This window comes from Pecten maximus, chromosome 11, assembly GCF_902652985.1.
Source record: "Pecten maximus chromosome 11, xPecMax1.1, whole genome shotgun sequence".
NCBI lineage: Eukaryota > Metazoa > Mollusca > Bivalvia > Pectinida > Pectinidae > Pecten > Pecten maximus.
Genome location: NC_047025.1, coordinates 27,954,995 through 27,981,138, shown reverse-complemented (window position 1 = coordinate 27,981,138; position 26,144 = coordinate 27,954,995). Strand labels below are relative to the sequence as shown.

Here is a 26,144-nt window from a genome sequence, read left to right as displayed (position 1 = left end):
CTTCTGGTTAACCAAAAGGCCTAGAATAATGATGTTCAGTTGGTTAAGGTTCCTGGGACGGAGCCCCACAAAGTTTATGAAAACAAATTACCTTGACCCATATTCAAGGTCACAGGGATCAAAAATATATTAAAACATTCCAATGATTTCTTTTCACAAACCGAAGTAGCTACATTTATGATATTCGGCTGGTAGGTTCCTGGAGTAGAGCCCCATAAAGTTCGAAAAGAATTGACCTTGACACATATTAAAGGTCAAAGTGGTCAAATTTTGGTTAACCATAAGGCCTAGAAGCATTCTATTTGGGTGATGTATTGTAGTGATGAAGCACAACAAAGTTTGTGAAAAGAAATAACCTAGACACATATTCAAGGTGGCAAGGGTCAAATTTGTTAAAATCTTTGAACAACTGAAAGGTCTATAATCATGTTCTTTTGATTAAATTAAAGGCAGATAATCATCAAACTAGTGAATACCAGGTAGGAGATCAGGCCCTTTGGACCTCTTGTTAACTGATCTCTTTGAAACTTAGGTTTTATGATCATGATATTGAGTTTTCTACTGATTGTGCAAAAGTTATTATCCAGATATCTCCTCCCACAGCTCTTGATATACATGTAATTAATTCACACTTAGTTATAACCATGAAAAATAATTATTACCGGTATAACTGTTTTCCTGATTGGCATTTAGATTAAAACTATTTTTTCAAAAATAATTCCCCGAAGATGTTGATCCTTACCCTCAATAATTTTTTTCAAACTTTGTTGACTATTTGCTAAAGCATGAAATTGTATTCATTAAAAGGCATTTTGATAAGACAATTAATCTTGCATTTCAATTATTTGTATTCACCTGATACAATAATCATTTCTGTTTGGGATTGGACAAGTGCATTTTTTTTTTGTTATGCCAGCTCAGGGCAGCTGTACTCTTCTTGATATAAGGTTAAGTTGTTTTAGGAGAAAAAACAGGAACTTAAGTGAATTTTTGAATTTGCTTCAAACTTACTATGTATTTACAGACCAAAGTGGGACATAGAAGACATATGCATGACTTCTTCTGATTAAGAAAAAGGCTAAGAATCATGATATATGTGTGGTAGGTTCCTGGTTGACACTTGATAAAGTTTGTGAATAAAATGTTCTTGACCGCATATTCAAGGTGATAGGGGTCAAATATGTTAAACATTTAAGTCACATACTTCTGATGATTAATCAAAAGGTCATGAATCATGATATAAGGCTAGTAGGTTCCTTGGATGACACCTGATGAAGTTAGCAAAAAATAATGTGCTCACAGATGTCAAATATGTTAAAACACCCAAACTTTTTGTTATCTGAAAGGCCTATAATTGTCAAAACTGTGATTAAAGGGGAGTAGTGCAAGCCCATACATCCCCTTGTTCATTCATATAGAATAAGCACTTACATATGACAAAGTTTAAAAAAGGGTTACATCTAGGTGATAAATGCATCAAAAACATCAAAATTGCTGAGCGGTGCACACCTTCTATTTTGACAGCTGACATTTGTTATTGTTATTTCTGTGTATTAACTGCCCTGTAGGTCTTTTTCAAACTTCATATCCATCTTTTTATTGGTCTCTATTATGCATTTTCAATTGTTTGATTGATTTGAAAAATCTGGTCATCAAATTTGGCAAATAGATGACCATGTTTGATTTTGACAGTTGAGATTTGTTTTGATTTTTTCTTTGTATGTGTTTTTGTCAGTATAGATTTTCTTTGTTCTAGTGTTGCAAGTATGAAAACAATTATCCTACCAAAAGACATTTTCAGAATCAAATCCCAATCGTAAATGAATGTGTACATAAAGGGAGAAGAAACTAAACCATACATGATATCAATATTTATGTAATGTTTTGTTTGTATTTTGTAGATAATGGAATGCTACGAGTCTGTCTCAATGGAACCTGGTGTTGATCCAAATAAGTTAACTGGAATGGTATATGAGAATATCTCTGATGATGAAGAGATTGAAACAAAACCTTTCCCTATGATAAAGATAGAGGAAACTGAATTAAGCTGTTCTAGTGTGGCATTAAATTATGGAACAGAAGAGGCTAACCCATTACCCCTGTCATATCTCAACACCAATATGGCAGCACCAGCTTCTTTCCACAACCTAGCAGATGTTCCTGTTCACATCGCAAAGAAAGAGTCTGATTGGGATTTGAGTGATACAAACACTGAGAAAACACTGGATATTTGTCAAAATATACTCCCAAATATGTCCGATGTTGATAGTGCCAATGAATGTAGTATATCATTGCAAAATGTTTGTTTGACACAATCACCAAGTAGCAGTCTGTCAGAAGAAGTTGCATCTCCTGCTATCAAACTGTATAGAGAATACAAAAGTTCACCTCGCAAGAAACATCGTAGGAAAAGCAAAACACATGCAAGGATAACACCTAAAAAGTCAAAAAAGAAGAGAGTTCAGGAACCTTTTGTGTTTGAATATGCCAATGATGAAGAAACTTATTCATTGGAATCTGATAATGTTTTGGATATAGCAAACGCTGCCAAAACAGGAGAATCGGCTGTTGATATTGCAGCTAATATTGTTGAAAGAAATTGTCACATACTTGGTGCAAAAAGCATGAGTCTGAGAACTCCTTTGGAAAGCAGTAAGAGCCAATCAACACTTCCTTTCGAAATTGCACCATCACGAAAAAGAGGCCGACCTAGGAAAAAACCCTTCACAGCACAGGAACAAAGTTCAGCCTCTGAGGAATATGAAGATTCCTGTAGGAAGATAAACGAACAAGAACAGCAACAGATTATTGGATTTCGTATTGCTGATGTGGGAAGTTCTGAGACTGCTGGAGCAGTTATTGTCAGTTCCCCACTAGTATGCAACAGTACGGTACCTCCAAAGAAACGCAAAATGGAAATAAAATCGGCTTTAAAACAGCCTAAAGTAGAGGAAGACATTTCCTTTTCCGGTGATGAGATTGAAGTGTCTTCATCAAGCTCACCAACAAAACCTCCTTGTGCACGTGGTCGGCCAAAAAAGTCAAAGAAGAAAAAGAAATCCCCAAGAAAACGATTAGCACACAGAATAGGAAGGCCCCCAGTACTTGGGAATTTCAAATGTGACCGATGTGACTTGGTGTTCCGAGAACGTCCTAAGCTGATACAGCATAGAAAAAAGCATGTCAGACCATTTATATACTGTTCTTACTGCGATTTCAGAGCCAGAAGTAGGGAATCTTTTATGGAACATGAATCCAAGCATACCAAAGCTAAACCGTTTAAGTGTGAACTGTGCCCATATGCTTCCAGATCTAGAATTGATTTGCAGCGTCATCAGGCTAAACATTCAAAAGTTAAAAACTACAAATGTCCTTATTGTGATTTCACAACAAAATGGCGGCGCAATGTTTCAGGTCATCTTTTGAGCCATGTAGATGATCGTCCATTTCATTGTGAAATATGTGGACAAAGCTTTAAGAGGTCGTGTGACTTGAAATATCATCTTTACCGTCATACATCCGAAAAACCTCTGCAGTGTGAAGAATGTGAATTTAGATGTAAAACAAAGTACGAGTTGAACCTCCACAAATTTAAGCACAGTGATGTTCGGTCTTTTCCATGTACACATCCAGGTTGCACACAGGCATGCAAAACCAAATCTGACTTGGCCAAGCACATGCATGTTCACTCAGAAGAAAGGAATTACCCGTGCCCATTATGTGGAAAATATTTCAAGTCCCCATCAGCAAGGAACAAACACGCACAACGACACACTAACGAGAGACCATTTAAATGCGATATTTGCAATAAGGGTTTCAAGGTCAAATCATCTCTTGGAAAACACCGTCAATTACATAGCGGAATAAGACCATTCTCCTGTGATGTATGTGATCGCACCTTTTCAAACAAGTCAAATAAGGAAGTACACATGAGAACTCATGACACAACAAATCGTCCTTATCGCTGTCCGTTGTGTCCATATGGAGGGAAATCACAACAAAATCTGTTGGCCCATGTTGGTACAATGCATGGAAATTATGCATTCTTTTGTGAATTGTGCAAGAGGCCTTATAAACGGCATAGTCAGTTACAACTGCATTATAAGAGAATGCACACGAAAAAAGAGCTGGAAAAACTTAATAGCCTAGATAGTTTGGATATGACATTGATTAAGGGGGAGGAAGATGAGGCACCAGATACGAGTCAAGACGAAGGAATATCAGAGGATCAGTCGGGCATAAATCACATTCTTAAACAAATTAAACAGGAATCTAGCGTGGACGAAGAAAGCACCGCTGATGCATCACCTATTGATATTCCAGGTTTGAAAATGGAGTTAACCTCAACTGTCGAAGAAAAACAAAATCAGCCTTTCCCCAAAAAAAGAAAAAGGGGAAGACCTAAAAAAAGGAAACCACCGAAAAGGAAAACCGAACCACCACAACCGGAACATCTCGGTGACAAACACGTCAAATATATAGGTGAACCTTCGCACAAACAGCAGAAAAGAAGCAATAACCAACAAGAAAGTGGGAAAACCGCAGACAAAAATGAGAGAAGTAGCATAGGAAAAGAGATTGCCGACTGTATTACTGTAGATAAGCCCGCAACTCTCGAAGAACAACCCAAACCTTGCCCCGTGAAGAGGAAAAGGGGAAGACCGAGAAAAAGGGTCGTGTTTAACTTTAACTCCGTTAAAAAATCAAGTAATAAACAGAATGTCGATTGTGGAAATACAGACGACAGTGAAAATAAGGAGCAACAGACAGTGGAAAAAGAACTACCAGTACAAGAACATCAAAGTGACAAGCACATAAAATGTGTAAACGACACCGACCATAATGAGCTAAAGAAAACTGATAACCACCAGCACAAACAAAAAGGACATACAGCAGATGAAAGGCAATGTAGCCCATCCGCAGTCGGGGGTCAAAGTAAGCCTTTAGTAGACGAAAGTCAAATTGGGCTTTCCTTAGACGACGGTCCAAGTGGAAAATCTACAGACACCAATCAAATTAAACTTTCTATACGCAGCAGTAAAAGATTGCACTCAAAAGACATACGAAAAAGTAATCAATCTGCAGACAATTATCAGATTGAGCAATCAATAGGTGATGAGTATATCAGCCGATCTGCAGACAACATTCAAAGTGATCACCCATCAGACAACAGTCACTTAGTCGACAACAGTCAATGTGAGCACTTGGTCGACAACAGTCCTCGCAAACACTCAATAGACAAAAGTGGAAGTGGTCCATCTGCAGAAAACAACCAATGTGAACATTCCCCAGACAATAGTCAAAGTCAGCAATTAATTGTTAAGAGTCAAAGTATACCCTCGGTAGACAAATGCCCGAGTGAGCACTCGGTAGACATCACTCAACATGGTCAATGTATAGGCAACAGTGAAGGTGAATACTCTAAAGACAAGGGTCAAAATAAACACTCAACAGTCATTAGTCAAAATGAACACTCAACAGTCGTCAGTCAAAGTGAACACTCCACAGCCATCGGTCAAAGTGAACATTCAACGGACAAAAGTCAAAGTGAACACTCGACAGTCATCAGTCAAGGTGAACATTCAACAGGTAAGAGTCAAAGTGAACATTCAACAGTAATCAGTCAAAGTGAATACTCATTAGTCGTCAGTCAAAATGAACACCCGACAGATAAGAGTCAAAATGAACACTTAACAGACAGAAGTCAAAGTGAACACTTAACAAATAAGAGTCAAATTGAACACCTAACAGATAAGCGTCAAAGTGAACACCTAACAGATAAGCGTCAAAGTGAACACCTAACAGATAAGCGTCAAAGTGAACACCTAACAGATAAGCGTCAAAGTGAACACACAACAGATAAGAGTAAAAGTGAACACTTTACAGTCATCAGTCAAAGTGAACACTCCACAAATAAGAGTAAAAATGAACACTCGACAGATAAGAGTAAAAGTGAACACTTTACAGTCATCAGTCAAGGTGAACACTCAACAGGTAAGAGTAAAAATGACCACTCAATAGACAAGAATCCGAATGACAACTCAACAGTCATCAGTCAAAGTGACCACATAACAGACAAACGTAAAAGTGAGCAGTCAATAGACAACGATCAGACATTGAGCTCGGTTGACGATAGACAAAGTGAAGGTTTGGCGGCGGAAGACATGAGAGATAACTCGACGGAAGACGGTAAAAATGACTCGATAAGCAGCACTTCTAATGGACAATGTGTAGACAGTAGCTCGAGTGGGCACTCGGAAGATCGCGAAATCGTTGGACACATTGCAAGAGGACACTCGTCAGTAGAAAGGTGTATCAGAAGGTACTCTTCTAGAATCGATTCAGGCGTAAACGGCAGTCCATGTGGGCACGTTCAGTACACTGTAGACAACAAACCAAATGAACACGGTGAAAATCACACAGAAATCTTAGTCGATGAAGATGACGCACAAATATCACACCAGGAAATGGATAAAGAAACGCATTTCATACATAATGAAACTCACGGCAATGTTGTCGATAGACAATCATCGTCTCACGATTTAAGTATGGATGAGAATCCAACTAATGGAGAAAATAATACAATACTATATGATTTATATTCTGTGAATGATACAGCTTCCCACAGAAACCAAAACGCCAAAAAAACTAATGTTCGAGGAGAATTTGAAGAAATTCGTCTAAAGACTGCACCTGCAGAAGACGGTAATTTGGAACAAAAACGTGATGGTTCTAATAGACTTCCTGGTACAATGGTAGATTCTGCACATAACACTTGCAGAAGAGAAGGAGTGTCTAACAGGCACCAAGCCAACAGCTCACGAGATGACTGCGTATCTGTGAACATTAAAGATACAGATGAACTTTCACACTCCACAGAAGATAAAGATCAAGACGAGCTGCAGAAATATGTAGAGGAAGACGACCATCAAGCGGACAATTCAGATCCTACTGCTGAGAAACATGGAAATAAGCAGAATTTTAGCATTGAAAATAGTGACGATACCCTTGTGGGATCGTGTTCATTATCTCGCAATGCGAGTAATACAGGACCTTCCGATTCCTCAGAAATATGTCATCCTCAAGAAAGTTGTGGGAAAGTGGATGAGAATTGCGAAATTGGGAGTCAGAGAACAATAGTTAAACCCTCTGAAGGTCAAGAAGCAGAAAAACAACTAATGCAGAAAAACCAAACATCTGTTAATACTACCAATTCCAATTCTACTTGGACTAAATTTGATGATAACTTCAGGCTCCCCCTTGCTACAAAGGGTTTCCACTTTAATTTTAGAAAAACTGGTAAGAAACCCAAATGTTGGTTTATGGATCTAGATGTTATGGATGAGGAGTCCAAGAATCGTCAGCTTCAATACTTGCGCAGAAAAGCTAGAATGGTATCTATTGGAAAAATACAGGAAAAGAAGAGGCAAGCGCGAATGTCTGGTCACAGGAAAAGGCATAAACTGACATCTGAGGATCGATTGAAGGGCAACAAGAACACATACAAGTCTTTTCGAAAGCATAGAAAGGAATCGACTCTGACAAGTATCACAAAGAATCCTGTTTCAGAACAGGGTGGCGCTCACAGACATTACACAAGTCGGTTGGACGGGAAGAAAGTTTCCAAAGAGGATCTTTTTAAACTGAATAAAAGTGAAGGAACTATGTTGAAACCCAAACTGTCTATTGTATCTAATGAGGTTTCGGAGTCGTGTATGCAGAAAGTGAAAGGTATTTCTTTGACATCGAGACGTCTACCTTTTAAAAAGAAATACATTAAATTGGAATTAGATTCAGAAGGTCATTGCGTCAAACCGGAAGAGAATTATCCCATTGAAGACATGACAGACACTACCGTACCGGATGAAAGGACAACGGATCCTAAGAAGTCTGTACCTAAAAATGAAACCAACCAAGGAAATAAATTTAAAGATTTGGAAGCAAATCATACTGAGGTCAACAAGAATGTATTGAGAGAGAACGAAGGGACCCATCAGGAGTTAAACGAGGAGCCGTCCACAGCGGAACAGGTTTTAGAGGCGGACGCCAACAAACATGACAGGAGAAAGCTGAATTCCATAAAAACGAAAGCAGTCAACAAAAAGAAGGCGATGGGTAAGTCCGGGGTGAAACTTGCAATAAACAGAAAAGGTAAAATACATTTATACATTTACCACGAAAAGTAAGAGCAACAAAATATTGTAAATATGATGCTATTGGAAAATAATTATATATATATTAGTATTAGTGGTGTACATTATTCGTCATTAGCTATATATATACATATTGAATTGTCTTTCAAATTCTCGATTGTAATAAATTCATGTTACACTATAAATTTCAAAACCAAGTCATATAGCCCCCACTTTGTTGTCTGAGAACGCATCGTTGGCTGAAACAACAAATATACTGGTCGTTGTGTTAACCACCAATGACATTAACTATTACCAGGACGTCAGTATTGATTGAAACATATTACCCCCAAGTTCTATATCGTAGGAGTTGGAGCTAATATTTTTTTCTGTGCTAGTACGTACCGGACTCGTTCGGTCTGTAGGAAAGAACACAAGAAATACGCATTGTACATACAGTATTACAAAATATACGATGTTGCATAATAGAGTGTGCGAAAGAAGAAAAAAACATCCAGCCGTCGGTGCTGTCTATGTAGGCACGATTTGCTTTGATATCTTCGTGACGATGATTGGTCATTTCCTTTCCTCATGGACTCTAATTCATTTTCACATTTCAAATATATGATTAAATGTAACCATTTCCTGAAATATCTTACCTTGAACGCCTGACCACAACTGTATGATGGCAATACCCGTTGTCAGTTTAACATCTTTTTGTCGCCATTCAAAATAGTTCCACTTAGGCACCGCACATTATAAAGATATATATAAAATATAAGCGTGTTCAACGTCGAACCATTTTACTCCTAACTGTTAAGGCCTGTAGATGAAGTCGCGGTGAAGATTCAATATGATGGGAGGAGGATTAGTTTAAAAATAAACCGCTAGAACAAATAAACAGGTCAATCGGCTGGTTCCTGAAAGCCCATGCTTTGAAGGGGGAAGCTATCGTGGGCGATCTGGGCATACATTTTTGTACGTGTATTTTTGATATTTTTATCATATTTCTAACTTGTAAATAGTAAATATCTTCCTCTTTGATTATGTTTTCCCTTTGCTTTCACAGATACTGTGTTTTTTTTTTTTTTTTTTTTGGGGGGGGGGGGGGGGGGGATGGCTCAGCAAGCGGGTCGTGTTTCTTTCGGGATTTGTATCTTTCTGAGAATTAAAGGTTTGTATTTCTCCTTCATATAGACAATGTGATCTGTTGGATTTTTTATGGACTATGGAATATGATATAGGTCCATTAACATATATTTAGAAATAAAAACAATTAAGATAATACTAATTTGCAAATGCATTTTGCTTTCGCGTGCATACACTGCCACTCATAAGAGACCATACACTCTGAGTGTATGGTCTCTTATGAGTGGCAGTGTATGCACGCGAAAGCAGTCTCTCTTGACTTTTTGAAACGGTGCATCACAAAAAATAACTTAATAATTTCCTGAAAACTATCAATTTCCCAGTGAAAATGACTTTTCGTAGACTATTTAAAGGCATTATGATAAAATTTTTCGAACAAAAATTACACGAATCAGTATTATAAATGTATATGGAAAAAATCAGATTTACTGAATTTCAAAATATTTTCTCTAAACGTTAGTCGTAAGTGTAGCTCTACTGAGCTTTTGCGATATTACAAAAACGACTCGAAATTTTTACCTTGTAAAAGTGCCTATGCTCTCTACTTATACACAAAGTTAGATCAGCAAGATTTGCGCATTACATACAAAAGTGGTACATAGATTGTATTATGGTAAGTGTAGCAACATAGGCTTACCCTAACATTTTACGTACTATCGGGTAGACATTCGTCGAATGTGTTCTGCAATGTAACCACATTGCATCATACACATTTCACATATAGAGTAAAATAACTAAAGGTATAATAATATACAGTTATTGTATAGATGTAAGGGACGTCGAGGGAAATAGTTAATGTCAAGGGGGACAATAAAAGTGCTATTTCCAGAATTACCCATAACAGTACAATAACTGTTTTATTATACCCACATTTAAATTATTCCATTTTGTTCAGGACTAGTAATAAAACCAAAGTCTGTTTCAATGATCAAATTTTAATGTAAATTAAAAACAAAAACAAAAACAAAAAAACTTGTGTGCTAGCGTTGTCGTTGTAGCTGTTAACAGGACGTTAAACAAAATAAACCAAACCAACTCTCAGAAACAACCCACTCTAACGCTTCTTCATCCAGATTATATAACCTTGTAGGTGAAGCCATTTTCCGAAACGTTCCTGTAGCATTCACTCGAACGATTTTAGTAAACGCTTACGATTTCGAAAGAATTTTCGGACTGTATACTAATACAAGGTATGACGGTAGAAACCATCCGAATTGTGCAATCAGAATGAACAAAGCAAACAAATCCGAGAAAATATTAATGCGCTCATTCCGGGTAAATGGCACTTTCGACTATTAACCTGGTAAATAGCATTTTTGGAGGGTGTGTTTCAAATAGCATTTATATTGTCTACTTTTTCTATAGGGTAAAATAAGGAAAGGTATAATAACGGTGACGTGAATGCGCCCAGGTTCCGGAACTATGATCACGACATCCGGTTTCACAGTTACTGACGTAGCTTTATTTCCGGTTTATCAATCGGTTTGTACAATCGGAACCCCTCGTCATTTTCTCCGAAACTACGTTCGCAGACGGAGGCGAGGTGTTCCGATTGTCGGTTTGTAGTGGAAAGTATCAATACGTACATTGTAGTATATTTCTTGTACTTTGTTGATTGGCAATCTTTTAAAGCAATGTCTGCGAACATTCAGCGGAATTTGACAGGGAAACGGTCGCGAAATAACGGTAACTAGAAAAACATCGTGTTTAGTTATATACTCCCATTATAAAGCTCCCTCGTACAAGGTAGCTTATAATTTCATAAGCTACCTTGAAACCTTTGTTGAATAAAAAAAAGTAAAAATATTGAAACTATTTCGAGCCACTAAAACGAAATTCTACCACATTTAGGATCAAGAAGATTTTCGTTTTTATCTTGAAATGTAATTATTGCCTTTATCTCCCTTCATAAATAATCTGGCCAGTAGTAGTTGCACGTAGGAAAAATTGCCCGCCATTTTCTTGCCTTGTCAACTTTCAAGTTGGTGCATTTTGATTTTCTGTAAAACGGAAATTAAAAAAATTAAACATGCAATGTTTCATCCTTTATTTGGTATAGCAAGCTATAGCATTCAAGTTTTTTTTTTATTAAGCTTAAACTTTATCAATGAAAATGGGGCAGTTAATTTAGTTAAAATGCTTATATATATATTGTGGCCCTAAGCATATATATAATTATATAACATGATCAATTTTATTCCCCCAATTTGCAGTTGCTTCCTCATATAATTATATTCAAATATACATTTAATGTATTTATTCATTATAAGTTTCCTTTTCATTAAAAAAATCCACAACCTAATCACAATCCTTGGTGTGTTAATTTTGTCTGCATTATAATTTATTATACTGGCATTAACCACAGCCCATGATTAATTTATATTTGTAACAGGAAATAGTGTGCCTTCACTGGGGACCAAACATGTGACCCTTGGTTACGTAAACCTGGTCTGCTGCTCAACCTACTGAGCTGAAGGGAAATTCCACCTATAATATTATAGCTAGCATGAAACTAGAAGGTGACTTGATCGCTAGAAATATGTACGCTTGGCTATATATTTACAATGAAAACCTGCCAGACTTCTTCCCTCTTTTCAAATATGTTCACCCCCAAACAAACCTTAACCCATATTCTATATAGCCAACTATGCCTCTCTTTCTATAACTTAAATTTGGAGTAGTCAACAGCTTCACATTAGGAGTACTATCTATTTAGTTCAGTCAGTACTGGCATGGCAGACCATTAAGCCGATGGGTTTTGGATCCCATCCCCAAGGAGCTAGCGAGGCAAATTACTAATCACTTTCCTATTGCATATGTAGAAGGAAATATGAATGCAATAGTTGAACAAATTAAGGAGTTCAATGTTATGAATTTGTCCAGCAGAGAGGAAGAGGACTTTGGATGAATTGCACTTTAGTTACCAGGTAATTTTTTTTTTTTCAGAATTTGATGATTCTGCAGTGAAGCGTGGACGTGGCCGACCTCCAATGACTGGTGTTAGAATAAAAACTGGAGGATCAGTGAAATTGAAGCTTCAGGAGAAAATAAAGCAGAGACAGGTAGAACCAAAATCAAGGGCAGCTGCTCTCTCCCTAACTACAGATGGAGAGGTTATGAACAATTCAGGATATGATGGAACGCTGACAAGGAAAAGGAAAGAAGTGACCTCAAAGAGAAAGTCACGTCAGTGTTTGGTTTGTATGAGAGATATGCTTTATGGAAAGGGCAGTTTAGATGAATATCCAGAAAACATGACTTGCCATTTCTGTGAACTTGACAAGTGCTCCTCGGCAGAGTTTGAAGCAAATAGTTCAAAAAACATATATGAAAAGATTGACCTTGGAAGTGATAGTGAGGAAAGTGAGGATGGTGAACTCTTCACAAAGAATGTGTATGTAGTAAAGCCACCAGTCGATAAAGCTGTAATTCAGCCTTCTGTCCCGCGTTATAGCAGGGGGAGTTATAGTAATGATTCATTAAACATTGGAAATGTTAGAACCTATGTTGTGTCTAAAGAAATGAACAAGGAAGTTTCCTATGAATTAACTGATGTCAAAATGAATGTAGTTAATAATGTCACTAGTAATGTTGCTGAAACTCTGTCAGAGGCACATGGAACAAGTGAGAATCAGCTATATCAGTCAAAGCCAGCTACATCAGATGACAGCAATACAAGTGTTATAAAACTAATATACTGCAAAGGATCATTTGAATCTGAAGAACCAGTGGATATCAAACCTGACCAAGAATCACTAGATTTTTTTCAAGTCCAAATTAACAATCATGAAGATACTGGTAAGTCAGTTGAAGTAATGGAAGGAGTCAACAGCAAAGTGGTGTTTCACCAATATCCAATACAAGTCACCAATACATGTGTATCAGACAATCTTGTACAGGCATCATCTGAACAGACAATCAACAGTCCTGAGGAGAATGGCAATTTATATTACTCGTATGTTTCTACCGGTGCACTGGACGAAGTCAACAGTAATAATAACAATATGAGAATATTAGACAATCCTGTCTGTCCAGTCAATGTCAACATTTCTAAGGAGGACATTTGTGGGGGTGAGGGAAGTGAACAGCATCCAACCGACACAAAGTTATATGTTTACTGTGACGACGTGGCAGCCATGAGATCTGGCACAGGGAATGACAATCAAGATGAGAATGCCAAGGCCCTTTGGAGTGATCCTTATGTGAAGACTGTAGTGGAGGATCTGGGTAGTGATACACGACTAATAAACGGACAAACAGAAAATGTAACAGCTGAAAATTACCTTGGGTGTAAAGTTAAGGTAGAAAAAGAGGACATAAGCAATGAGCTCCCAGATCTGGTAGATGGTCCTGTCATACAGTCATCTTATAACAACAAAACGTATGCTACAGCTGATGTCTCAACAGACATCAAGCCTCTGCCAGTTTATCATTTGTCAGAAACCGCTCTGAAGTATCATGCAGAACAGGATCAGGGTTTGGAACTAAACTCAGTGTCTGACAGCACAAGCATTCCTGGACAAGATCCTTCATCATGTCTTCCTGTTATACTGGATGTTCGATCAATCAAGGAAGAACCAGATTTTGATGGTGTATAACGTGATGAACAAGTCATATATATATGTTTCTGTGCTCTGAGAGTATTACTGATATACATGTACAAGTGTCGAGTCATGTAGTTCTACACTCATGGTTATGTTTATGAAAGGTTGATAATTTTGTAGTTCATATTCTTCAATCCTTTAATTTGAATGTGTACAGGAGCTAATTCCAAACTTTTTTACTAAGAACATTAGTAAGAAGTCATAACCTGATTGTTTTATGGTGAACTTTTATAGTGATTTTAAGTTTATACCATATTGCATTGTTACTATGATTCTTAATAATTTTGAATAATGATGTATATATTTGTTACACTTGTTCATTATGCATATGTTGAAAACCAAAATATGGTTATCATTACCTTGTCATCATGTTTATATATACACATCATCATTTTATCAAATTCAAGCTGATAGAAAAACCAGCTATATATAGAACCTTGCAGATTCAGCAAAGAACTTGAGTTTACTTTGAGACAAAGCTGTCTGCTATCTGAGACCATTATACCATGAATCAACACCAAACAACAAACTTCTAACAGATGGATACACATGTACATACATGTATATATCTACCAGGAGGGCGCGCTCAGGCATATATCGCAGCAAGATAACAGGTACTACATGCATAATTAAGAAATATCCCATGAATGTTGTTAGGATTGTCATTGTTACTTATTAATTGAAAAGTAAAATTGTATATGTAGACATTTGATAATTGAGTCTTTTGATATGACAATTTATTTCAAGATATTTATACCCCCACAACGAAGTTAGTGGGGTATACTGGAATCAGATTGTCTGTCCATCCCTCCGTCCGTCTGTCTGTAGACACATTTTGTCCGGACAACTCCTCCTAAACTGAAGGGCCGCTTTCAATGAAACTTCACACAATTATAGAGGACCATATGTAGATGTGCATATGCATGCCACTTTCTTTTTCTCAAAATTATGGTTGCTATGGCAACTGGTCACTATATATAAACAGGTTCTCCGAAAAGAACCATAACTTTTAAGTTTGTCCGGACAACTCCTCCTAAACTGAAGGGCCGATTTCAATGAAACTTCACACAAATATAGAGGACCATGTGTAGATATGCATGCCACTTTCTTTTTCTCAAAATTATGGTTGCTATGGCAACTGGTCACTATAAACAGGTTTTCCGAAAAGAACCATAACTTTAAGTTTGTCCGGACAACTCCTCCTAAACCGAAGGGCCAATTTCAATGAAACTTAACACAAATATAGAGGACCATATGCAGATGTGCATCTCACTTTCTTTTCCTCAAAATTATGGTTGCTATATATGGCAACTGGTGACTATATTACTGGGTTATCTGAGTTAGCCTCTAATTAAGAGTTCCAATTCACCATTGACTCCTGCAGATTGCGGGGGTATTAGTCAGCCATCCTGGCGACAGTTCTATTTATTTTTAATATTAAACAACTAATGCAAATACCTGGTATAGAGAACATGTCTGACACCGGTAGGCATCAAGTTAAAGTTCTTTAAGTTTATAATAAATATCTCATGTAAAATGTATGTTCTAGATCGGTGTACTTTCAAGGTCATGCACAGGGGCCAAAGTGTGTCGGAAAAGTACAGAAAACTAATTGAACAAACACAATTTAACAGCATTATCTAATTAATTGAGATATTTTGTACACATCTATATATATATACAGCTGACACATCCTCATGACATAACAATCTGGATTTTTGTGTGTGTTTTTATTTAGAAGAAAAAAAACATGGGTAAATAGTGGTGGGCAGATTATTGAAAAATAATCAAAAACTTGTCAAACATAAAAAATAAAGCGCTTTGGCCTTGCCTATTTTTGTAATACATGTATTACTAAACCAAGAAGTAGTTGGTCTTACACTGACTAAATAAGAAGATTTAAATATACGAGGGCTGATTGATAAGTTGTGAGCCTCATATTGAAATGGATTTGAATTACGCTGAACATAAACTGTATTGTATTATTTTTCAACAATCTCCTTCAGTATTCTAAACACAGCGGTGTTTAAAGGCTTCAATGCCACTTTTATAGAACTACTTTTCTTGGCTGTTCAGAAAGTCATCCACTGCATGTTAGGGTAAGGGTGCCAGAAATAGCTGTTTTTCTGTTTTGGAAAAAGATGAAAGTCTGATGGAGTGAGATCAGGTGAATAAGGCAGATACTCAATCAATTTAAAGCCACAATCGTGAATGGCATCCATATGGCGATGACAGTCTTTCACCTACCGATTTTGTCCATTTTGCAAAAGCTGCTTGTCTTGTTTAAATTTACTTTAGAGTGCTCCCTCGTCGATATAAAATTTATTACCAGATGAGACCAGTCCTTTGGTACATGGCCCTATGTAGTCAGAGAATAGGACTGAAAAAGAACATCCTTGTGTAAAATACGAGGCTCAACATATCAATCAACCCTCGTATTAACAACTTTGACTGTTAAATGTTTTGTTTGTGTTCAGTCTTAAAAATGTTGATAACAAAAGCTAAAACATGACATATGTAATAAATGTACTCGAGATGTGCATACATTTTCTACAAAAGGACAGTTCTGTGCATAATTTAGAAAACCGATTATAATCGATGAATAATTTTGAGTTTCTGATTATCGATTCTGAAAGTGAAAGTGATTCCCATCATTATGGATAAACGTGTTCCTGCTGAGTGCCTGGACAGGGATTAATTTTGTATCTCTGATTAGTTGTAATCCATGGCTGTACCAATTGAATTGAGCATAAAACATGATCTGTTACCTGAGTGAACTAATATATAAAAAGTTCACACACAAACTCCAGTCTGTATTCAAAGTTACAGTGATAAAAATGGTTTAAAATTTCTTATGATATTTGAAATTCTTTTGTTTAGGTCAAACATATTTATTTATGACAAGTGTCAAAGTCGAGGTCAGCATGGGATTTAATTTGTTGGTAAAATATATTTAAATCTCTATCATTTTGTGTAAAATACTTTGCAAATTTTCTGAAAATCAAGGTTACAGAGGTCAGATCTGTTCAGATATTAAAAAATAAAAACTCTGAATACTAGAATTACTATTTTCCAAGGGGTTATTTTCCACTTTCAATGCTTTAACATTGTTTTGAAAAATCTCAATAAAAGGTTTTAGTATTATGGTATTTCAGCATCTTGACATATGCTTGGGTATATGTATTTTGGGCCAATCAATTTCATATAAGTAACCTACATGTAAGAGACTTGGGTCATATTTGTTCTCTAATTCAAATTACATGTAATTTAAAATGAATTAATTCCTTGACTTTTTAGCTCGTCTCTTCAAAGAAGAATGAGAGCTTATGTCGTCACTCCGGCGTCAGCGTTGGTTTTCCAAATGTTAAATGTTTGGTGCAAGTGTTGAAAGGCATAGTAATTTATGGTAATATGGTCCCTGTGGGGGTCAAACTATCCCCTGCCGGAGTTAAACTAAAAGATTTTTTGGAAAAAAAACAGATTTTGAAAATTTTTGGACTTAGAAAATGTTTGCGTCAAGTTTTCAGTGCAAGTGTTGAAAGGTATTAATACATCACTTTATAATTGTACTATGGTGCTGATAATTGGTAATAGACTCCCTCTTTGGTTAAACTATCCCCTGCCGGAGTTAAACTAAAAGATTTTTTTGTGAAAAAACCAGAATTTTCAAATTTTTGGACTTAGAATATTTCTGCATTTCTGCATTAAGTTTTTGGTGAAAGTGTTAAGAGGTTTTAATACATCACTTTATAATTGTACTAGGGTGCTGATATTTGGCAATAGAGTCCCTATGGAGTCGGACAATCCCTTCCTGGAGTAAAACTTTAAAAAAAAATTGGATTTTTTCTTTTTAAATCTGTGTTTTTTTCTTTTTAAATCTTTGGACTTTGTGTTAAGTTTATATTGTGAGTGTTGAAAGGCATAGTAATACATGGTATTAGGTTCCCTGTGGGGGTTAAACTATCCCTTGCCGGAGTTAAACTGAAATATTTTTTTTGGAAAAAACACATTTTTTTTTTTAAATTTTGTGCAAATGTTGAAAGCTATGAGGTGAAACTGAAAATAAAACAATGTAAAAATGCTCACAATAGACAATTTATACCGGTCCACATTTTTCAAGGGAGAAAACTCTCATTAGGATAATATTTTGTCAAAAAATTGAAGAAATATGTTCAAAAGCAATTACATTTGTATTTAATATATTCATTTAATCTACAACAGCATAGCCTGTCTCCCGAATGTTTGTCAATAAATAATTTATATATAAATAAATTGGTATATGGTTTTGAAAATGGCATGAATTCACAAAGCATAATCTGATCAAGTAAACAATATAAATATTATTAATGCAATTTGCGAAACCATTCCAATTAATATATTTTAATTATTTATTGACAAACATTTCATTTGCGAGACGAGCTATGCTGTTCTCCAACAGCTCTTGTTATAAAGCTAGTCCAGGCCAAATGCAAGTCACATTGTTCTTGAAAAAAAATCTTGCAATATAACTGTTTGAATAATCAGTCAAGTGAGTCAGTAATTTAATTAATTTATCAAACTTTTTTTAAAGCATTGTTTGGCATTTAAAACGTGCTCATCATGATAGTCAGCTGAAAATTAGAAAATATATCTTGATTATTGCTTTTCTGTGAAGTAAAACTACCTCTTATTATTGTATGTGTCTGTTTAGGGCACCGTTTATACGCTCCACTGACGCCTTCTGTGTCGTTATGGTCGTTTACGCTGAGTATTATAATTATACTAAAATGTGTGTGGTGCCGATAAAATCCGGAACTTTCAGACCGGAGTAATAGCGACTCCTATATTATAAGTGAAGGGGCATTTCCGGTTAGGATTAAAACTTCAGATTCCGGTTGTCGTATAGCCTAGGTCTATACGGTATACCTACTTATGATCAAGATCAGAACATCGATGCTGCAATTCTCTAATCGCATTTAGATTCAGAATGCCGTGGACGAAAAAAAAAGGGTATCGTAAATTTTCAGAAAAAGATCGATTACGACTAAAAGAAGCACGCAGGAAACGCAGAGAAAGAGAATTGGGTAAGGTAAAATGTAAATATCGCTACCTACAGTACGATATAGTAAACAAACCGATAAAACAACAGTTTTGGGGATAAAAATGTACGCATTCAAAATCGACACCTTGCCGGGGTGTTTATAAATAACACAAACACGTTGGAGGAAATCTCCAACTTGCGTATAATTACAGGGGCATGTACATGTCTTATAAGTTATATTCACAGGTACTTGGGGTAAGAAATTACATTTGTATATATATACTATATAGCCTCGTATTACTATATAAAATAATTTATATAGTAATACGAGGCTATATAGTATATATATACAAATGTAATTTCTTACCCCAAGTACCTGTGGTTATATTGGGCAAAATGCAGAAATAGCTACTGTACTTTATAGGGATTTTTGTAAGACTAGACGTGTCTCTGTGGTACAATATACTCAAACTCGTGTAATCTGCGCCAGTTAAAGTATGGATTTGTTACTAAAAATAACCACAAGGAATAGCATAAATAGCTGAAACTTCATTTAAAGGCGATGGCAATGTTAATATTTTACTAAAAGATATTCACTGAACGCATTGTCTAGTTGGAAACTTGATGTTACTCTACCAGAAATATTGCCTCAATTTTTGGTACTTTCCAGCGTGCAGTATACAGCGTAGGCAAGGGCGTATCAGTCTGCAAGTTGTTGAATTGGTTTTCTCCAACATGAAAAAAGTTTTGATAGTAATTGTTTCAGTTAATTAAGTAAATAATTACTGTACAGTATTGTTTTGAATCAAAATTGATTGCAATATGTCCAAATGTTGTTTATAAACATCTCTACTACAACCATGTTAGAGGAGATAACACAGCGAGAAACTCATGACAGGCGCTGTGTACCCTCTAACTTACAGCGGATTTACACTGCACAGAATGTCAAATTTTCAGAGTCAGCATTTTGATAAAAAATGTTAACAGTTTGCATTAACATTTGCCCAACCTGATAGTAGTACCCAGAGTGGGTAATCATATATAGGACTTGTATCACTCGTGTCACTGTAATAAATATCCAGACTTAAAATCCAATATCCACTATAATGATACATTGTACTATATATATTACATATTGAGGATGTTGCCTATGGTATGAGTATGACAAAATACTCAGTTTGTTATGAGACTTGTGACCTTGTGTAATACGTCGGAAAACAATATTCTCAGATCCAAACCATTTCTTGATTTTCTTGACTAACAGATGTTATTGGCTGTTTCCAAATTGTAAAAATCTGTCCATGTGAAGTAGGGGATGGAGAAGTTGTGGTCAATCTTATAACAACATTAGTATATCAAGTTAATAAACAGATAAACAATGTGTTTGTAGCAGAAGTGAATTAGTGGCCAAGTATTCTCAAATGCATGGTTATAGTGTCAGTCTTTGAGTTTTGGAGGCCTTCCACCTCTGGGTTGTGAGTTTGAAACCTACGTAGGGCAATTGCCAGGTACTGACCGTAGGCCGGTGGTTTTTCTCCAGGTACTCCGGCTTTTCTCCACCTACAAAACCTAGCACGTTCTTAAATGACCCTGGCTGTTTAATAGGATGTTAAACAAAACAAACCAAACTAAGGTTGCAGGTTCAAGTCATTGCATTTTTCCTCGTCTGTTACATGTATGACATCATTCATTAGATTGTTAAATTCTGTATACAGTAAATTATTTATTCTCTGTTACTTGATGTTTATATCTTAAGCTTGTGATTTATTTTTTACAGGTTTGGATCAGGGTATGGCAGATGCAGGATCCACATCTGACAAAAATCAATTTACAGAATCAACATCCAGCTGTGATCAACATACAGGATCAACACGCAACTCTGATCAGACAGAACCAACATCTGTTAAAGATAAACCAATGAAATCAGCATCTGGAAAAAAGAGAACTTCAAAATCTTACAATGATAAAATGCAGGTCAAAAAAGAGGACTCTGACCATCTAGGAGTTTCAGGCTTGGACATTGCGTCCAGGCTAGAATATGTGCCAAAAACCTACCAGACTGTGGCAACCAGTCAGGAAAGGAAGAAAACTCGAGGAAGGCCTTGTAAGTACCATCTGGAATGGGAAGAGGAAAGTGGAATAACAAAGAAGTATGATGCAACTGTGGTACAGTGTTGTTTATGCTTTAGAAATCTTCTGTTTGGATGTAATGGACAAAAAGTCTTTAAACGACATAGACATTTTGAAACTGACAATATTATCTGTTCTTCTTGTGAACGTGTATCAAATGTGAATACTCTAACAACAAATACACAACCTTCACAGAACACATACGAAAAATTACAGCATTTGAGTGAGTCGCTTCCAGGAGCTATCAAACCTGTTACCAAGGTGGTGTATGTAGTTCGACCACCCAGTGACACAGACTTTGACAAGCTTATTATTAAAAAACCAAGAATATACAAGAAAAGGAGACCAAATGTAGAGCTATATCCGTGTATTGATGGGCAATCTGGATCCACTTCACGTACAGACACGGCTAGTTCCCACATAAATAATGGTGAACATGCTTTTACTTCCAAAACACATATTTGGACACAATCAAAGTTAGATGGCTACCAGCCAAATAACGATGATGATTCTGATGACAATGATTCTGATGATGATGATGATGATGATGACATTAGTCATGTTGATGATGAAAATGATGACAGATCACAAAAATATTCAACTGCAAAGATGTTTGTTAAAATTGGAAAACAATCTGTATTGGGGGGAAATGTAATGACATTACAACCTTCATCAGCACATCAGGAGATGACGGATGGAAGTGATCAGGAGCCTGGTGTGATTGAAAACAACATTATAACTGAAATAAAAACAGAACCAGTGGACCCTGCATTGGATGCGTTGCATTCAAATTCACAACAGTTCCAGAAAAATCCTGAGATTGAAATCAAGATAGAAAGTGTTGACCCAGTGTATGCAGATTTTGAAAAAGATTCTCGTTCTAGTGAACAAATGTACCAAACAGATATTAATGTTGGGCCAGTGGTAGACCAGTCTCGAGATCAGTATGTGAACAATGATCTTGCATACATATATCTTTCTGAACAGGATGACTCTTCAATACCTAAATCATCTCCAGAAAATGATCAATGTAAATCTCCTAATAATTGTGTAGCTGTTGTTCCTGTAAGGGATCAAATGTTCATCAAGCAAGAAGTGGAGACAGAATAGACATTTAGAACATACATGAATTGCTATTTGTCAAACTGTCCATTAGGTTTCGGTTGCATCCTTAAAATTTATAACTTATTATTAATTAATCTCGAACAACTCAACCACTGTTCATCAAATAAACCACATTCGTTCCCTTCATAGCCATAGCATTAATTTTGCCTATTTGTCTACTTGTCTTTTGCTGGGACTAATATAAGTTCCTGAATGATCACAATAATGTATTCCTCAAACTATAAACACGGTTCCTGCATTTGTAGAAGGTTAAGTTAGCAAAATTTTACTGTGACATCCTCAAAATTAAAGAGATTGCAAAGAACATCTTATACATGTAATTTTGTATACATTGAATCATTAAATTCAATCTTGGACTTGCTGATTATGATCCAATTGGAAATAGTTGGTTATCCACATTGAATATAATGATAATGCCTATATAATATATTTTATATGGTTTGCAAAAACTAGTCTCCCATTTCAGTTGACACTAGTATATGGTGTTTGTATCAAACAGGTATGGTTATATATTTTATTTCAACTGTGTGAGTCAGAATGAATGGTGGCAGCCACTTGTATTAAAATTGAAGGGTGGTGGTGGCATATTTTCCCAATTTTCAAGATCTCCTTATTCTAGATTTTCTTTTTAAATATTTTCTTTTTTCTCCCTTCCACTGCCATATTATTTGTAATGTACGTACGTATACATTATCAGGTAACCTATATATGGGTCATATAGACACGGTCCGGATCCAAGCTAGCTGTTCTAAAAGAGATGAGGTAGATGAATTATTCATAATTTGTACAAAACATGATTTAAAGTAACACAAAAAAATTTTTGAAAGATATACAAATATATTTGAACTATTCCATTTTGCAATTTTAGGAATGAACATATTTTATTATATTTCAACATGTAAGTGTCTTTACATTGTTTGTAATGTATGATGTTAAACGATTACTTATCAGCTGTGAGTACATTATATTTGTGTAGAATTATGTATCCTAGCATATATATATTACAGGTTTTTATATGTTAAACATAATCTAAATGATGTATAAATATTTGCATAGAAATTGTTTGATTTCATAATTTGTACCTTTAATTTTTAATTTTTAGCCCACCATCATCAGATGGTGGGCTATTCAAATCGCCCTGCGTCCGTGGTCCGTCGTCCGTCCGTCCGTCCGTCCGTCCCTCCGTCCGTCCGTCCGTCCCTCCGTCCGTCCGTAAACAATTCTTGTTATCGCTAATCCTCAGAAAGTACTGAAGGGATCTTTCTCAAATTTCATATGTGGGTTCCCCTTGGTGCGTAGTTATGCATATTGCATTTTGAGACCAATCGGAAAACAACATGGCCGACAGGCAGCCATCTTGGATTTTGACAATTGAAGTTTGTTATCGCTATTTCTGAGAAAGTACTGAAGGGATCTTTCTCAAATTTCATATGTAGGCTCCCCTTGGTGCCTAGTTATGCATATTGCATTTTGAAACCAATCGGAAAACAACATGGCCGACAGTCAGCCATCTTGGATTTTGACAATTGAAGTTTGTTATCGCTATTTCTGAGAAAGTACTGAAGGGGTCTTTCTCAAATTTCATATGTAGGCTCCCCTTGGTGCCTAGTTATGCATATTGCATTTTGAGACCAATCGGAAAAACAACATGGCCGACAGGCAGCCATCTTGGATTTTGACAATTGAAGTTTGTTATCGCTATTTCTGAGAAAGTACTGAAGGGATCTTTCTCAAATTTCATATGTAGGCTCCCCTTGGTGCCTAGTTATGCATATTGCATTTTGAGACCAATCGGGAAAACAACATGGCCGATAGGCAGCCATCTTGGATTTTGATAATTGAAGTTTGTTATCGCTATTTCTGAGAAAGTACTGAAGGGATCTTTCTCAAATTTCATATGTAGGCTCCCCTTGGTGCCTAGCTATGCATATTGCATTTTGAGACCAATCGGAAAACAACATGGCCGACAGGCAGCCATCTTGGATTTTGATAATTGAAATTTGTTATCGCTATTTCTGAGAAAGTACTGAAGGGATCTTTCTCAAATTTCATATATAGGTTCCCCTTGGTGCCTAGTTATGCATATTGCATTTTGAGACCAATCGGAAAACAACATGGCCGACAGTCAGCCATCTTGGATTTTGACAATTGAAGTTTGTTATCGCTATTTCTGAGAAAGTACTGAAGGGATCTTTCTCAAATTTCATATGTAGGCTCCCCTTGGTGCCTTGTTATGTATATTGCATTTTGAAACCAATCGGAAAACAACATGGCCGACAGGCAGCCATCTTGGATTTTGACAATTGAAGTTTGTTATCGCTATTTCTGAGAAAGTACTGAAGGGATCTTTCTCAAATTTCATATGTATGTTTCCCTTGGTGCCTAGTTATGCATATTGCATTTTGAGACCTATCGGAAAACAACATGGCCGACAGGCAGCCATCTTGGATTTTGACAATTGAAGTTTGTTATCGCTATTTCTGAGAAAGTACTGAAGGGATCTTTCTCAAATTTCATATATAGGTTCCCCTTGGTGCCTAGTTATGCATATTACATTTTGAGACCTATCAGAAAACAACATGGCCGACAGGCAGCCATCTTAGATTTTGACAATTGAAGGTTGTTATCGCTATTTCTCAGAAAGTACTGAAGGGATCCTTCTCAAATTTTCGTATTTAGGTCCAATTGAAGTTTGTTATCGCTATTTTACAGAAGGTACTGAAGGGATCTTTCTCAAATTTCATATGTAGGTTCCCCTTGGTCCCTGGTGTTGCATTTTGGGACCAATCCGAAAACAACAGACAGCCATTATCGCTAAATCTTAAATTTTATATATAGGTTCCCCTTGTTTGAAAAGTACTAGAGGGCTGTTTCTGAATTTACACAGATTAGTAAGACTTAGAGGAAGGGAAAAGTAGAGAAAAGATCAATCTGACATGGAACCTATAAAGATCATTCAATGGTGGGCGCCAAGATCCCTCTGGGATCTCTTGTTTAGATTAGGGCTAAATGTACAGGTGATAGTAGCCCTATATATATACCTACAAACAATGTGCTGTCTATTTTGACATTAATACCCTGCAATTTTTGTCATTTTAAAGAATCTGTATCCATATTCATAGATCCATACAAAGTAATGTTTAAAGAAAAACACACATTATTTTCACATTTTGGCTATACCTATAGCTACACACTACAGATAACATACATTCTACTTTCACATTCAATGTATTATATTTTGTTCGGGTTTAATCATGTTTATGCCTTTGAATTTTTTGGATAACATTGATGATTTATTGAATTTACTTCCACCATGGTCTAATTTGATGTTCAAACATCATGTTAATTAATGTTGCTGCAGTGGTCTGTGGTTAAATGTTATTGAAATGTGGCTAACTAGATGTTAGTCTCATATTACGAGCTAGTGTGTAAAACTAGTCAATTTGTTGTGAAATCCCTCATTTGCCTTTGTACATGTACACGTATAATACATAATTATATAAATTAATACAGCTGTAATATTTTTATTCATTAGACATCATATTAAGTTTCATCAATCTGCATCTTAAAATTTGAAGTATATGTCATAGTTCAAAATTTGATTTTGCCCTATGTAATTACAGCAAAAGTTTTGAAACATTATGAACATGATCAGGTAGTTGTATGCTTGCTATTTATTTAGAATCTCATTGAATATTTTGAGAGTTGTGCTCATATTTGATCTATTTAATGTTGGAGCATTATTACTCAACCCTTGGATTATATTTCTAGTATCCAACTTGATGATGTTTCATAGAACTCCACTAAATCAGCTGTTATATGAGTGCACAATAAAAGTGGATAGTCCCAGCTCTTGTGTATAAACTTTTATCAGGAAAAATCTTGACCTAGTTGGTCGTCAGGTTAACTTTTGGAATATATATACAGCCTAGATCGCTCTGATATAAAGCAAGACTGCCTGTCATTATACTAACATTATTCTGA

General features: G+C 36.1%; 2 protein-coding genes across 3 annotated transcripts in view; both read left to right on the top strand.

The window, feature by feature from the left end:
• The window catches only part of LOC117337238, a 28,646-nt gene extending 14,056 nt beyond the window's left edge, over positions 1-14,590 (top strand). The window contains exons 3-4 of the mRNA XM_033898112.1: positions 1,902-8,115; positions 12,228-14,590. Coding sequence (XP_033754003.1) covers positions 1,905-8,115; positions 12,228-13,879 — 7,863 coding nt within the window. The 5' untranslated portion in view covers positions 1,902-1,904 and the 3' untranslated portion in view covers positions 13,880-14,590. The remainder of the gene's footprint in view (positions 1-1,901; positions 8,116-12,227) is intronic.
• LOC117337239 lies at positions 14,206-23,254 on the top strand. 2 transcript variants are annotated; one of them, XM_033898114.1, is made up of 2 exons: positions 14,206-14,499; positions 20,683-23,254. In XM_033898114.1, exons 1-2 carry the CDS (start codon positions 14,445-14,447, stop codon positions 22,143-22,145), a joined length of 1,518 nt encoding a protein of 505 aa, XP_033754005.1. In that variant the 5' UTR covers positions 14,206-14,444; the 3' UTR covers positions 22,146-23,254. The 2 variants fall into 2 exon arrangements, with proteins under 2 accessions (XP_033754005.1, XP_033754004.1); XM_033898113.1 differs by lacking the exon at positions 14,206-14,499 and adding an exon at positions 18,297-18,948.
• Positions 23,255-26,144: the final 2,890 nt, after the last annotated feature.